This window comes from Petromyzon marinus, chromosome 75, assembly GCF_048934315.1.
Source record: "Petromyzon marinus isolate PM22_M1 ecotype Great Lakes invasive population chromosome 75, UKy_Petmar_22M1.pri1.0, whole genome shotgun sequence".
Classification (NCBI taxonomy): Eukaryota; Metazoa; Chordata; class Hyperoartia; order Petromyzontiformes; family Petromyzontidae; genus Petromyzon; species Petromyzon marinus.
This window is the reverse complement of record NC_133741.1, coordinates 2,081,081-2,097,511: the sequence shown is the minus strand read 5'-3', so window position 1 is coordinate 2,097,511 and position 16,431 is coordinate 2,081,081. Positions and strand designations below refer to the sequence as shown.

At 44.4% G+C, this 16,431-nt stretch overlaps 1 protein-coding gene across 2 annotated transcripts in view; it reads left to right on the top strand.

Moving 5' to 3' along the window:
* The first annotated feature begins 818 nt into the window (after positions 1–818).
* LOC116957478 (UDP-glucuronosyltransferase 2A2-like) overlaps positions 819–16,431 on the top strand; it is a 29,403-nt gene continuing 13,790 nt past the window's right edge. Inside the window, exons 1-3 of one of the 2 annotated variants that reach the window (XM_032979654.2) lie at positions 819–992; positions 9,614–9,741; positions 12,151–12,383. In XM_032979654.2, the coding sequence (XP_032835545.2) occupies positions 9,617–9,741; positions 12,151–12,383 (358 nt within the window). In that variant the 5' untranslated portion in view covers positions 819–992; positions 9,614–9,616. Of the gene's footprint in view, positions 993–8,194; positions 8,466–9,613; positions 9,742–12,150; positions 12,384–16,431 lie in introns of those variants that run through there. The other variant, XM_076056259.1, reaches the window with a different exon arrangement.

Genomic DNA, 16,431 nt, shown 5'->3' with positions numbered 1-16,431 from the left:
GTGGTGGAGTTGCAATCTACATTCAAAACAAAAACTCCTGCTCTCTCCTTCACACTATCCATAAAATAAGATGCTTTGAAGCAATTGTGTTTAAACATTGATCTTCCTGGAAAACAGTCCTTTCCTGTTCCGTGTTGCTATAAACAACTTAATAGTTATTTCTAGATTTGAAGTTTTCGTGACTGCAATGATCCATACTCTTTTGTTCTTTCGGTAAAGTCACGTGGGTAAAACATAAAATAAAGTTAATCAAATCACGACGTTTCGGAAGCAACACAAGCCTCCGTCATCAGGTGGCATAGTCACAACAAGAAGTAATTTGCTGTAGTGGACTTAATGTCTTAATAGTTCTGGCACCATCCTTTCAAGTACCAGTAGTTTTTACCTTGAAATTTAAATCTCACAATCTATCGGTCCCAATGTAATAATCTCACCTGACCCACAATCTAAGATAGTTGGTAATTCCATTATCATTTGTTCATGTGGTTAGAATTCATCTGAGCAACCACTGCATTGCCTTCACTATTTGCACTTCACCAGATGCTCAAAATGCCTCAATTAAGTTAAATACGTATTTATTGATGTCCAGGCTTTGTATAATTATTTCCTCCATGCAGACCAGGAAACTGTCTGCAAAATCCCAGTGGTTGGCATTTCCTGGATGTAGCATTTGTACAAATAGTTGAGAATAAAAAATATGCCTTGATAAATGGATAACTTGCTCTGCTCAACTATTTAAAATATACAACCTCACGAGCCATAATCAGCGCATAACCCACCAAATTCCACATCCCCAAGATACCAGTCCACAGGCGTGTGTCAACATATCCACATCGAGCAAAGAGCAAAGTCAAAATTTACTTTGTCCCTACCCTGATAGACTTTGCACTGGCCGCACCCTATCACGGAGAGCATGTGTTTTTTTCCTGAACACATTGTATGTCAGGATTTGTTCTGTATATTCACGTGACTAGCTTCATGCGCAGATTCTGGTAAGAAAAATTACGTTTTTTTCATGAACTTTCACTGTTGGCAAGCTCTGAGTTGTATGTTTGTTCAATATCTGATGTGGCACGGGGAGTAGAGAGCTTGAGCTTTGGCTTGCAGAGTAATGCACATCCATTTCCGGATTAAATTAATTTTCAACTGTTAATGTCAAACCTTTGTATGTATGTACGTTGCACCTCTTTCGCACCGTACGTAGACAACCATGGTAATCTGATGTGCGAGGGAAGGACAACAAATGTGAATTGTACGATATTGATAAACACTTTAAACATCAAAGGCAAAGCATCCCCTTGTCAATATGAACGTAGATTGGCGCATGCCTACATTGATGCCCCGCAGCCATGGTTGAAAGTTTCAACGTTCCAATGGCCATGGCCAGCTTATCTAGAATGACCATTTTTGACATCCACGGAGTGATAACTATTTTATCAACCTGAATGAGATATTAGGGTTCAGTTAAGCCATGCTCCAGTGTCTGTATGTGTTTGTACTGAGGGCAACACCATTGACGATTATCTAAACCGGTCCTGGGCCTCCCCTAGGTAGATTCAAATAAGTACCTGGTCTTGCATGTAATAACATCGCCACTGGAGAGACAAAGGCGGCAGGGCGTGGTGCTGGTCACTCACCCCCTCGTGACCGTTGTGATAGCAACAAAACTGGGCCATCATGGTAAGATCATGAATCATCATTGACCTGGGAATATGCTGATACTTGCGACAGGAATAATATTAGCATGCAATAGTATGTGTATGTGACTCAAGCACCTGGATTGTTTCAGATCTCAGAAACTACGCATGCTTGAGGATTATGCTTGGGTGGGCAACTACCATGCAAACATGTATTATTGGCTGCAGGCCTACATGGTCCGCAGTACAAGTATAGTGCATTGCAGTAAAATGTATTATGGGACTGTATTCCAATGCTCCCAGATATTAACAAGCTGTACTGAGTGGCCTGGTGAAGTCTAATTGTACAAAGGCCAATACGACCTCGAGAGGTTTTCATCCAGAAGTGGATTAACAAAGTGTGAAAATTCGTACTTAATTGTATGACACATGAATTGCTTGCGGAAAAAATGAAACTGAGCGAAAAACACCTTCACCAGGGGCGTCACAACACCAAGGATATGTTAACCCTTTCCACTTTCTAAGACGCCTCCAGGTTACAGGGTGGGTGTCCCGTCCACCACTGAACTTCGGAACGCGCGAGCGGCTCAGCGTTTATTTTATTTAGAGGGGCACAGTAGCGACGCGACCGCCGGACTCTACAATAGCTGGTGCCAAAACTGTGCCACACGCCCTTGTGGGAGCCTCGGTACCGATAAAGTTATTTTAGCTTAGCTTATCGTAGACGTACGCATATGTCATCGCAATGGATAAGGGGTAAGCAGATTGAGGAACGATTAGCCCTGCGACTTAGACACAGAAAGAACAATGATTTGCTAGTACAGGTATTCTTCCACATATAGAACAGATAGTTAATAAAAAGTTGTCCGTAAAGTGAAATTCTGAATATTATTTAAATGGAGATGCGTTCCGACGGACAACAAAAAATCGGCCCCAAAACCTCAATAAAATCACACTTGAAAATGAAGAAAACCTTAAAAACTATTTAATATATCTAAAACAATTACAACAAACAAAAAGCATAAAAAAACAATGCAGAAACCCTTTTTAAATCACGTATTTGATGGGAAATGGATAATTTCACGATGAAATATAAATAATGATAAGTTGCTAAAATAAATACTCCACAGTACTCGCATCCACGTTCTCTTTTTTGTATTTCTGCCATAGAAACACGCGTTTAGTGCGTTTGGCTGCTATATATTTCCACGTGATAATTAACTTCGTTGAGCTGTCATTTGTCGCCAGGTCACTTCTGAAAAATAAGCTAATAGCATAGTGGGCTTTACCTGGTTAAATAAAAAGTTTATTTACATGTTTTATGATTTGCTTACCTTTCCAATACTTTGCACTCCTATCGTGTTTTTGTATTCTTTTGTTTCTCTAACTTTCTACTGGACATCTGTGAAAAAGAGCTTCATAGCTCATCGGATTCTTCCAGTATAACTTGCTGCATTCTAGCCAGTCGGCGCTCTGCTCATTGCTGTGAGCGTTGCTCCTCTGCCTTCCGTTGTTGTTGGAGGGCGACTGCCTCCAATTGCTTAGTAGCGTCATTCACGAGCCCCCTACATAGAGCCCGATCTTGGCACTGCTGGTACCAGTCAATCTCCTATTACCGCATCAGTCAATCTCTTCTGCAACTCACGCAGCACCTGTTGAATCCTCCTCTTTCCGGGGTTGGAGGGGGATTCAACGAGTACCCGCATGCGCAATGGTGGCTGGGCATGCGGGATAAATGATCACTCACTCAAACAAAGATCCCCCGTAAAGACTTAAAATAATGTTGAGGCAAGTGCTCTTAGCGAGCTCCTATGAAGGCAGGAACGACACACGAGGGAGTGGAAAGCCAGCTCCATGACCGGCCCCCTTTGCCTCCTGAATGAGGTTCTTTTTACACATCACACTAGGTACTCCTTGATGCTCAGTCAACCTAGGGGAGTCCCAGGACTGGTTCAGATAATCGTCACTGGTGATGGCCGTGGGCGGAAATCGTATTCGGGGAGCCAGGTTCGTAACACAGCGCGCTAACCACTGCACTGCCACTCACACATTTACACAAAGACCCAGGCGCTATGGGTTGACTGGTTGAGTTGATCCACAGATATACCGCCTGTGCTCTCCACTGTGCACACATACACAGTATACTCACCCTCACGACATACTGTAACCACATCGACCCAACCATCCATCGTCACTTCCTCAACAATCCCCTACCTCAACGCATATGCTATATCTCTATTAAACCAACATTCTATAAATCTCGCGAGGGTAATTACGTGCCAACCAGTGCTGGTGAAGTATGAATAAACAAATGTACAAACTTTCCACGTGTTAATAATAAGCTATACTCATTAGGCGCCTTTCACAATATTTCAATGGAATGGTGTGGCCATCAACCAGCAGTGGTTTCACAAATAACTCTAAACTGTACGTAGTACATGTCGATGTTTAAGTCTTTTCTGTATTCTCCAGTGTGCACAAGTGCTGTAGAAAGGCGCAGATTGCTATGGCTATTGCAGGTGGTATGCATTTTATTGATATGAATGACACTGCCGTGTATCTGCACTCCTGGCATATGGAGTATAAGGGACGTTCAAAGTGTAGCTCTGTGGTTCTCGACTGGGGGTACGCGGAGCCCTGGGGGTATGTGCCAATTTCCCAGGGGGTTATTTCTACATGTTTGAAATTATATCACACGTGAGTAATTGGTGACTGATCACGTATGCATCTACCGATAATATTGTAACCTGAAACGATGTGAAAAATACCTTTCTAAACTCATTGATTGTAAACAATGCGGTTTACAATAGTAACCAGTGAGCGGGAACAAATTATGTCACGCATGCAGAGAATCCGTTGACTTTTTTTTAATTCTCTTGCAGTTCCTCGCGTGTTAGGATACCTCCCAAAATGACAACGTCTTGTCTTTCCGTATATTTATTACTAGCTGTACTACCCGGCTTCGCCCGGGACTTGGATTCACCACGCCCGGCCGCCTTTGTCTCCCCAAGTGGCGATGTTCACACACCACACCAGTTACTTGTTTGAGGTTGAGTCGACCTAGGGGAGGCCCAGGACCGGTTAAAATAATCGTCACCGGTGGTGGTGGTGGTGGCCGTGAGCGGGAATCGAACTCGGGTCGCCGGGTTCGTAGCGTCGCGCGAATCACTACGCAGTCGATGCCCCCCCCCCTACACACACATAGGATATAGACAAAGATATCTCGTGTAGCCTGTAGGGGGCAAGTGCTGTTAGCGAGCCCCTATGAAGGCCGGCACGGCACACGAGGGGGTGGGTGGCCAGCACCACGGCCGGCCGCCTCTGTCTCCCCACACACCACAGCAGTTACTTGTTTGAGGCTGAGTCGACCTAGGGGAGACCCAGGACCGGTTAAAATAATCGTCACCGGTGGTGGCCGTGAGCGGGAATTGAACTCGGGTCGCCGGGTTCGTAGCGCAGCGCACTAACCACTACACTACAATGCGTTACGCTTCCACATGCGCGGGTCACGTGACAGATTTGACGTCACAGCTCACTTGCCGTGCAAAAAATATATGCATTATTGAGCCCCCCACCCAAAAAAAGTGTATTTTCATAATGTTTGCATGGTGTACAGTCTGGAAGGTACCCACATAGCAAATTTCAAGTTTGTTGCATGTCGGGAAGGACGCTAAACATTTTGAACAGACACACGTATTCACAACTGTGCCTTTTAAATATATGGAGATGAATAAAGTTCGCTGACAACTCAACGAGTAACCGCGAGTGACTATATACATTTGGGTAGTTAGACGACTCTATTCTGAGACAACATAGCATCTAGTCTCAAGACAACTTGAAGATGATGGAGACGACCCGTTCCATGCCGACGACGATGGCGATCCCCCAAACCAACAGCCCCCAGGTCTGGTTCACGCCGGCTCTTATGCCTCGCCCGATCCGGCCACGCCCCTATTCTCGAATTCTCCTCACCGCACCTGGCTCTGTCAATCGCCGCCCCTATTACACTTTCCCGCCATTGGATCCCGTGCTCCCCCTCACATGGCACTGTCAAACGCTTGTCTCATCAATCATCATTAGCACGTCCATTAGTAACCATGGTCCCGGGGAACCATACTGTCCCGCTATCGCTCCGTAGTGTCTTTACACGTATAGTGGCGTAACACGCACAGGGTTGCAAACAGCGGATGCATTCACGCGCACGGTAGCAAACAGCGAATGCATTCACACGCGGGGTTTGCAAACAGCGGGTGCATTTCAGGGCGAGCAGGTGCAAGCGTTACGACATGCAACAGCCGCCAGAGAGGCTCCAGCAATTAAGGGGAGAAGCAATAAATAGGTGGGTGCATTTAGGGACAGGCAGTTGCAAGCATGCAAACACAGAGTAGGCGCCGGAGAGATGGGAAATGGAGACAATAAGGGAGAGAAAGCATGTGCAGGAGGCGCCGCCGAGGTGCTGGCTTAATAGGGAGCAACTGAGGACCCTTAATGAGGAGGGGGATATAAAGGGGTGTGCAGAGAACATGGGGTTGAGTAAGTTGGAGCTGAAGGAATGAAGAGGACAAGAGCCGGAGACAAGAGGCCTGGGACCTTGCCCTTCACACCTCGTCCTCACCAGCGGTGTTGGCTGATCCCCCGCTGGGGGCACGGAAGATGTTGGAGGTGTGTGAGAAGGCTGAGTATTCAGTAACAAGCTAGCAGAGTATTAAGTAACAGGCTAGCGGAGTGTTTAGTAACAGGCTAGCGGAGTATTCAATAACAGGCTCGCAGAGTAAGAGAGAGAGTTTGGAGCAAGAGTGCGTTGTGTAAAGAGTGAGGAGCATCCATGTGTGATGCGAAGTAATGAAGTGACACAGGAGAAAAGCTGACAGTGTCCGTGTGAATACACCACTACACATGTGTAGCGACATAGAATTAGCTATGCAGCAGGATAGTGCTGGCTGCTGGCAGGGAACGGGATCTGCGGCTTACAACATTCCTGACATCAGCAGGCCAGGTGATACACCAGCGGGGATATCTAGGAGAAAAGTTACAGAAAGGGCATGTGGGGGGAGCCCGGGAGCCCGCTAGTAGGGCCCTGAGCGATAGCTCAGGCTGTCGTATGAAGTGGGATCCCCGTCGTGCAGTTGAAGATTGTCGCCATCATTGCTGTCGTCTCGTCGCCATTGTCGCTGTCATTTTAACTCGATATTGCACTGCTAGACAGTAGTTGGCTGTCTATGTTCAGTGCCGTAGGTGTTAGACGGCAAGTGTTGTGTATAGGCTAACAACCCACTTAGAGTTGTGTATAAACGAGCGACAGAAGAGTGTGTACCAGCATTAGCTGTGCATTGTGCAAAGGGTGCTCGGTTGAGAAAATAGTTCCTCCAAGTCTTCTAGTCTCCGAGTTCAGTCACTACACATGTGTAGTGGAGTAGGAAGGTGTGCTGGGGAAACTGCGCGATTGTATTGATCACACGGACAGTGTGAGGTTATTTGGGGGCTAGCGTATGGAAGGCGTAAACAGCGTGGGTCGCCTTAGGACAGGCACGTGCAGAAGCTGGAAGGTGAGGTAATCGGTTGGGCCAATTAAGGTAGACGGGAAGCAACGGTGGTGATTGGCTGGGACTGTTGTCGGGGCTGGAGAGGCGCCGGGATGTCTGAGAGGAGACAGGTGGTGGATGACGCGTTGTGTGCGGAGGCACGCGGCCCAATTAATTAGCAATAATGTGAAGGGGGATAAATTGGGAGGAGGGACGGAGAGTTGGGGAGTCGGAGCTGGAGAGAATGGTGAGTGGGAGCTGAGGAGAGTTGGGGTCCGGAGTTGGAAGCCAGGAGTGTGTGTAGAGTTAGCGGAGCTGAAGAAGACGGAACAGTTAGCGGTGGAGTGAGCGTAGAGTTAGTGGAGCTGAAGAAGACGAAGCAGTTAGCAGTGGAGAGAGCGTAGTAATAGAGGAGCTGGAGACGAGGTGTGCGGCGACAGAGAAGTGAGATTGGGTTTTGCTGTGTGCGACAAGGCTGTATAGCGGAGGAGCTGAGGAGGATAGCCAGCAGTGGAGAGAGCGTAGGAATAGAGTTGAAGACGTGTGTGCGGAGCAAGCAACATGATACTGGGAACCAAGGTGGTGAGTGAGACGGGCGAAGCACGGCGAGTGAGCCGTGGTGTCCAGGATACGGTGGAGTGTGGAGGACGTGTTAAACGATGAAAATAAAGAAGTGGTTGAAGAAAGACAAGAGTTGTTTGTGTGAAGTTAAACCACTACACATGTATTTCTCAGAACCATGTTGGGTCAGGCAAGGAGGTATTCGGTTGAAACAGTTGTAGCCAAACAAGGTTGAGAACCACTCTTGTAACTTGCTGAGTATTCTGTTTGAATACGGCGTGGAGAGCCTCCCATTGGTTTAGAGGCGAGCCGGGATTGCTCTAATTGGCTAGCAGGAGCAGCCAAACGACGCCTAATCGGCCAATGGCTGTCTGATTGGTCGCCCGATTTAAACGGTGAATGATCTGGAAGTTTGACTGTGCAACAGGCATGGAAATATCTAGAAAGAACATCATACAACATTTAATTAAAAAAGTGTTTTACCAGGTAAAGCCCACTAAGCTATATTGCTTTTTTTCAGAAACGACCTGGCTATCACAAATGAGAGCCCGACGAAGTGGCTTATCATCATTTGGGAATTGATAGCAGCCAACTACTTTGCATGCGTGATGTTTATTCTAAATGTGGATAGAAAACACAGAGGACCCGAATACAAATCCACGCGACCGTGCGGGGAGAGATGCAGACTCCAAATATACAGGAGGCATCAGGGTCGGGACCAAACCCACGACTTCCTGTATACCAGGCGAGTTAGTTAACATCTCACCACTGCGACGCGATGGTTAGTTATGGCTCTGGTGTAAAGCTCACTGCGCAGTGTGCATCATAAACACTACTCTGCAAACATCACCCATGTGTGCTGGCGTGTACCTCTCTTCATGAGTGCAAAGGCTATGAAAGCGATGATGACAATGTAAACTCACGTAGAAAAAATATATAATTAAATAGAATACGACGTTTCGATTGCAACACAAGCAGTCATCATCAGATAGAACTAAATTTGAGAGACAAAACACAGACACGGAGACACACAAACAGACATTCAAGCAGAGAGAGACAACACAGACACACAGAGAGAGACACACAACATAGACACACAGAGACCCAATGCCTCTGTGTCGTGGCCTTAAATAGAGAGGGAGGGGGCAAAGACAGAGGTGGGTCTGCTGGAGCAGAGAAATTAGCATGTCAATGAGAGAGCTGTGTGGACATCCACCTCGTGGTTGCCGGGGAAGAGAAGGAGCGAATGGACCTATGAGAGCCTGGTAAATCTTAGAGAGAGAAATAGGCAGTTTGAGAAAACAAACTTACCAATATTGGGGGGAAATGTAATGCAGTGCAACACAGAATGGGCTCACACACAGTTAACACATATCCTGGTTGATTACGTTCTCCAGAGATTGCTAAATTAGAGCCGTGTGGAAATCCACCCCACGGCGGCAGGGGGAGAGAATGACCCAGCAAGAATGGTCAATTTTAGAGAGAGTTGTGTGGAAATCCACCTCAAAGCGGCCGGGGGAAAGAAATTAGCATGTCAATGAGAGAGCTGTGTGAAATCCACCCCGCGGTGGCAGGGGGGGAGATTGAGCGAATGGACCTATGAGAGCCTGGTAAATTTTAGAGAGTGTCTCTCTGTGTGTCTCTCTCTGTGTTGTCTCTCTCTCTGCTTATGTGTCTGTCTGTGTGTCTCCGTGTCTGTGTTTTGTTTCTCTCTCAAATTTAGTTCTACCTGATGACGACTGCTTGTGTTGCAATCGAAACGTCGTATTCTATTATTTAATTTATTTTCTTTTTACGTGACTTTACCAAAATAACCAAAGAGTCATTCCTGCAGTCACGAAAGCTTAAAATAAAGTTTGATGACAATGTATTGATGTACATTTCTGTCTGCAGAAAATGCTGTTGGAGTGGGCATCCCTTTGTCTCATCGCTGGTTTTCCACAAGTCATACACGCTGGGAATGTTCTCGTGTGGCCAGCTGATGCGAGTCACTGGTTCAACATCAGAGTCATCATGGACGAGTACGTAGACCCGTGGGGCCACTGGCCGCCACTGGTTGCCTTTCATGCGGCCCCTGATGTGCGGACCCCCCGACAGTACACAACTGTGAAAAGATCTCCCATCATAATTCTGCTGTCAACCCCCATTGGTTTCAAATGTGTGGTGGCCCACACGCTGATGATGTCTTATCAGCAAAAGTGCCCCCCCCCCTGAAAATTAGCGAAGTACACTAACGTGGAGAGAACACCGCATCGTGATTTGTTGAGTTTTTACAGAACGTACGGTACATATTATTAGCCTACGTGCCCTATGGCCATGATCCGTGAGGGATATGTCAGGGCAACCATTACTAACCAACATAACTGTCCATCGTTGCCGCTTCGTGGGCAAAGATGGCAGCAGCCTGTAATCAGCCTGTAATCAGTCATGGTTTCTCCACCTGAAAAATATGGCATCTTTCGAACACAGCACGAGTGGGATCTACACGGATGGAAAAATACCTTCTGATGGATTGCTTTTATGCCAAGTGATGCAATGTGAATTTAAAATTTAGTCTTTTGCACCCAATATTAGAATTCGTAACATGCTTTGGATCAAATTTCATAAGTAAAATGTTTGTTGTAAACCCTCCTCCACCCAACACAGCCCATTAATAAAGTTGTCAGTTGAACAAACGTTGATACTCCTTCAGCACACGTTATTTTATAGAGCATTTTATAATATTTAACCTTTTCACCAGGTAGTCTCCATTGGTGTTGGACCAGAAGACGCCAAAAGGCGTAACACCAATGGAGACTAGGCTCTAAGAAAAGCTGTCTGGGGTGTGGACCAATCAAATTCAAGGACAGTGCATATTATTATCAGAGTTGTCTTTTTTGTTTGCATTTTGACTGCTTGTGTTGTGGTTATTGCAAACATGATGCCTTGAATAAAGGTGTCAGTTTTTGTGCCAGTTAAAAGGGTAAAACCTATTCCTATATCTTGTTACTGGCAAAGGAGGTCTCATAATGTAAACGCTCACCCCGAGCCCTCAATACTCTGATAGTGTGCTGTTTTTGAGTTGTACGCCTTTTGGCGTCTTCTGGTCCAACACCAATGGAGACTAGGCTCTAAGAAAAGCTGTCTCGGGTGTGGACCAATCAAATTCAAGGACAGTGCATATTATTATCAGAGTTGTCTTTTTTGTTTGCATTTTGACTGCTTGTGTTGTGGTTATTGCAAACATGATGCCTTGAATAAAGGTGTCAGTTTTTGTGCCAGTTAAAAGGGTAAAACCTATTCCTATATTGCACACACGTGTTAAACATTGTGGGTTGCACTCCAGCATACCGGTGTGCTGAAGCAGTAGAATATTGGCACATATGTCGATTTAACTCATTTATTAATTGGCTGTGTCAGGAGGAGGAGTGTTTACGGCACACATTTTGCTAATGCAATATGACCTAAAATATAAATGATTAAACGTAATATATTGTATTTACTGAGTGACTGGCTAACTGACTAGTAATAACGGACTGTATGAAGGAAGTACATTTCTCCACATCATCATCATCGTCACGAATAGGTGTCCACTGCACATTTTGTCATTTGTTTCCACTTTCCTCTGTTTGTACCAATATGCTCAAGTAACGCCACATCTTTCTGGCTCCAATCTCTTTTGTCGTCGTCAAGCCATTTTCTGTTAGGTCTTCCTCTCTTTCCGGTTCCTTCCGTTTTTCCCAACAACACACTTTTAATTTTCTTGCTGTTGTCAATCCCACAATTGTTCAAATGGTGCCAGTTTCCTTCTCATCGCTCCCTTAATGCATCAAGTCTTTTTCCGTGTGCAACCTATTTCTTACTTATACAAATTCCTTCACACCCTTTCATATTGGATTTTTCAGACCTCGAATTGAGAACTACGTTTAATGTGATGTTTCGTTCTGTTATTGATAACAGGGCTGAGACCATCAACTCACTATACAGTCTGTTCTCCGATAACACGTGTTTTCATAACGCAAATTGGATATACGCAATTGAGTAAATGGAACTACATCGCACGAGTAGGAATACGTGGTTGTACGGCTGCCTCGGCGTAGCATCATTGCACAAGGCAGGATTCTGCTGGATGATTTTAGATGCTATCTACGTGCCTAAGTCTTTGTTCGGTTTGCGTACACATCTCACGTGTTATCGTGGACTGCTTTACCCCCTATATTATATTTATTAGAACGCAATTTTCCAGAACGTGGTGTTCTTCATGAACGTAACTGCCACGATATAGGAGAACTGACTATACTTGAGAATGTGATTTAGTCAAAGGTGGTTACCTGGATTTCAAGCCCGGATCTCAGCAGTGCCGGTTCGCCACTCCAATCTCTGAGCCACTTAGCCACTTCACCACGTCTTTGTATTTTTTAAATCTACATAATTGACTTTCTTTGTGCCAGACTCATTGAGCGTGGACACCAGGTCACCGTGATTGTCCCCACTGGGGCGATGTTCATGAAAACCGAGGACTTGGGTCACGTGCAGCACGAGCTCCTCAAAGTCAACTACACAAAGGAAGGGCAGGAGCTCATTATGAACGAGTTCTTTCAGTTTTGGATTTTCGAATTCTCCAAACACTCGTACTGGGAGATCTACAAGCGGCACTCTGCGGTGATGGCGGAAAACCAAAGGGGTAAGTCGTTTTGTTACGTCGCCCTGCCAAAAACTGACCACTGTTAGAGCCGTGGGGCCTCTATTAATAACAATAGTAATAAACAAAACTTCTCACTAATATAGAAAAGCATCACTCAGTCTAAAGTGTTATTTTTCATGAGTGTGCAAGCCCTGGCATTTCTGGTCAATTCTGCTTATGTAAAGAAGTGTACCGTTTCTTCATAATGTCTTCTGGAAATGGCTGTAACTAAATCTCAGTTGTGTCTTGAATTGGTTCAATGTGACTCGTAATGCATTTTTACAATTATGCACGTTAACTGCACCTTTGTTCCAAATTGCGAGTGCCACTCACGCGGGTACACAATAAGAAATATCAGTTTCGTTAATTAAAAATAATAATAACCCATAACCCATAGGATGGATTCAATGCCACTGCTGTAACAGACAGCAATTACAATGTTAATTGCGTTTGCCAAGAAATAACTGTTAAACCAACAACCTCATCAGGACCAAATAGAACTCTTGGAGATGACCAATCTCTTGCTTGTGTAGCCAGTATGGGGTAAATGTAATGAATCACACGTATAATGACACTGGTCTACAGCCAAAATAGTTTCAAAATAAATGTAATCCAACTGTACTAATTCTGGGCCACTGAGAATGAAAATGATGCATTGTTGATTGGCTCTAGTTTTCAAGATACGCTACTGAGTTAGTATATACGATGCTTGACTTGTGAATGGCAGAGGATCTCAATTTAAACCATGAATTACTCAAATACATATTTGGCTGGATCTATGAATAAATATATGACTGGGTGTGGACAGTACTTGCTTTTTGAGCAAAAAAATGAATTATGCAATCTGAACCTGGTATTGCATCATACATGATATGAATTGCATCATATTCTTTGGGTCTTTCGGTAAAGCCACGTAGATAGAAATAATAAATGAATTCCTCCAGTCACGAAAGCTGTAAGTGAAGAATTGCATCATGTTATTCCTAGAAGTCATGGATGATGCAATTATAACTAGGCTTACATCCCTCTGCTGAACAAATTGCCCTATTTCAGCTCTAGAATCATGCTGTGCCGTGCTCTCTTATTTCTCAATGTTTGATTTTGCAAAGGGACACATTTCTATTTAACCAAAGGGAGCAAATATGCCTCGTACTTAGGTGAACAAAGCAGATAACTTCTGCTATGTTTTTGGTGAAGTGACTTTTGCATCACAAAAGCGAAGTATAACCACTATGGTTAAGAAAGCCTATCACGTTTATTTTGGCTGAAAAATTGGCGATCAAGACAAGATGTGGGCCCCACACATATGCTGCAACACTTGTGCAACAAATCTTCGCCTGTGGTTGAACAGTAAAAGGAAATATATGCCTCTTGCAGTGCCAATGGTTTGCAGAGAGCCAACATCATATCACCAATTGTTGCTTCTGCATGGCGCCTCCAGTTTGGAAAGGTGTGTCAAAAAAGAAAAAGTGGACTGTGCATTTTCCAAACATTACATCAGCTATATGCCCAGTACCCCACGGAGAAGGACTGCCGGTTCATGATGCACCAGAATCATTCTCACTTGAGTCAGACGTGGAAGAGGATGAAACTTCTGGTCTGGAACCATCAAGGTCACAGATTTTCTCCCATCCTCCTCCTCTGAACCACACCTCATAACACAAGGGGAACTGAAAGGCCTTGTCGGGGATTTGAAACTACCCAAGAGTAAGGCAGAGCTGATGGGCTCCAGACTGCAGCAGTGGAATCTCCTGGTAGGTGATGTTAGGGTTTCCATGTTCTTTGACCGTCAAAAGGATCTTGTATAATTCTTCTTCATTGAAGGTGATCTTGTAGCCTGCAACAACATCGATGGTGTGATGGCAGCCCTCAACATTGTTCATGATCCAGATGAGTGGATCGATTAATCGAAGATGAGTCTTAAAGCTGTTTTGCTGTATAATGGCAATGTTTTGCCATCAAATACAGTTGGTTATGCAGTCCATATGCAGGAAACCTATGACAACATGAAACAACTTTTGAGGTGCATAACTATGACCAACATCAGTGGCAGCTTTGTGTGGATTTGAAGGTTGCTGTTCTCTTGCTCGGTCTGCAGACTGGATACACAAAGTTCTGCTGTTTTCTCTGTGAATGGGATAGTCACGTGAGAGATTCCCACTACATCAATATAGATTGGCCACTCCGACAGTCATTGGTGCCTGGGAGGAAAAGTATTCAACATCCACCACTTTAGGGGAACTCCTTTGCCAGTACTAAAATATGATAATCGGGGTTTCCCCTTTTTTCTGGCAACAAAACGGGTGTTAAGATGTTAAAAAACCAAACTGAAACCTTTTACAGGGAATCATGTCTGCATTAACCACAATGCTTGTGGTAAGAATGCACACAAAAAACACACTGATGATATATGCATTGTCCTTGAAACTGGTCAACACCAGAGACAGTTTTCTTTTGAACCTCGTCTCAAACGGTGTGAGACCACAGGACGCCAAAAGGCGTACAGCCCAAAGACAATGCACTATCAAGAGTAATGAGAGCTCGGGGCCGAGCATCTACATCATGGGACCTCCTTTGCCAGTACCAAAATATAATAGGGTTTTCCCCTTTTTTTCTGGCAACAAAATAGGTGTTAGGATGTTAAAACACCAAACTGAAACCTTTGACAAGGAATCATGTCTGCATTAACCTCAATGCTTGTGGTCAGAATGTTGCCAGAAAAAGGGGAAAAACTTATGATATGAACAGGACAGGTGACATGTTATCATGTAAAGCAACCATAAACACATCAAAAGACCTAGGTTTACAATTAATGAGCAAAACACTACTATCTACCCAATGTTCATAGATATAAAATGTAAAAACTGTAATATCTTGGGAATAGTAGCCAATCATTTGTTTTAATTGTGATATTTGAATTCAGCACATCAAAATCCATAATAAACAGCACATTTCATCTCTGAAGCAGACCGTCCAAAACATTGTAGACCATTGTTTTCAATGCAGTTATTGATGACCATGTATTGGACCCAAAGACTCACGTGACTATCTTATTTGTGTGACTGCACAGTAGGCCACGCCCACCAGTGGAGTAATCAATTCAGGGTACAGGGCACCTATTCAGATTCAGATGTACGCTGTACAGGGATTTAGCATTGAGGTGTTGTGCAACGTGGGGTCGATTGGTGTTCATCTGGTCATAGTTACAAAGGGACGAATGCTCCTCAGAACACTTTGAAATGAAGAGTTGCCATTCCACAACCCTCTTATGTCCCTCGGTGGTGGAGTCACTCGATTCTCAAGAGGAGGGAAGAAAACAACGCAGAGTATCCACTCATAGCCTCTGAACTCCTATTATATTGTTGTCTTTATTAACCGGCCTATCCCCTCGTTTAGGTAATGGGAAGAGAGGGATAGGGATGAGCCCATTACACTTTTCTGAACTCCTTTCGCACCGTACGTAGTCAACCATTAAAATCAGATATGCGAGGGAAGGACAACAAACTAAATACAAAAATGATAATTCTATAGCGTATGGTGAATGTCATATGGATGGTGGATGGCATAAGCTAATTATGCCATCTAAAAAGGGATGTTGAAGGGGCAGATTTCTATACTGCCAACGAGATGGGACTATGAGATGTCTCTTGCCAATGATGTCTAATAATTTACAGAATCAGGATATCTTCTATATATAGGAGGAATCCGATTAACCATCAAGCTCGTATTTATAGATGCACGGGGCCAGAACGTGACAGCAACAAACTATTCAAGAACACAATAGGAGTGCAAAGTATATGAAAGCAAAGCAAATCACACAAAAACGTATGTACAGTACATATATGGTAGCAGGTAAAGCCCACTGAATTATTTCGTAAGCGACCTGGCCACAAATTATAGTTCAGCGAAGTGGCTTATCACTTGAAAATTTATAGCCGTCAAATAATCTAAATAATCTAAACGCATGTTGATTCTAACTGTGGAGCGAAAATAGGAGGACCCAGAGAAAAAAAACATCCTTGCGACCATGGGGAGAGAGACATGCAGA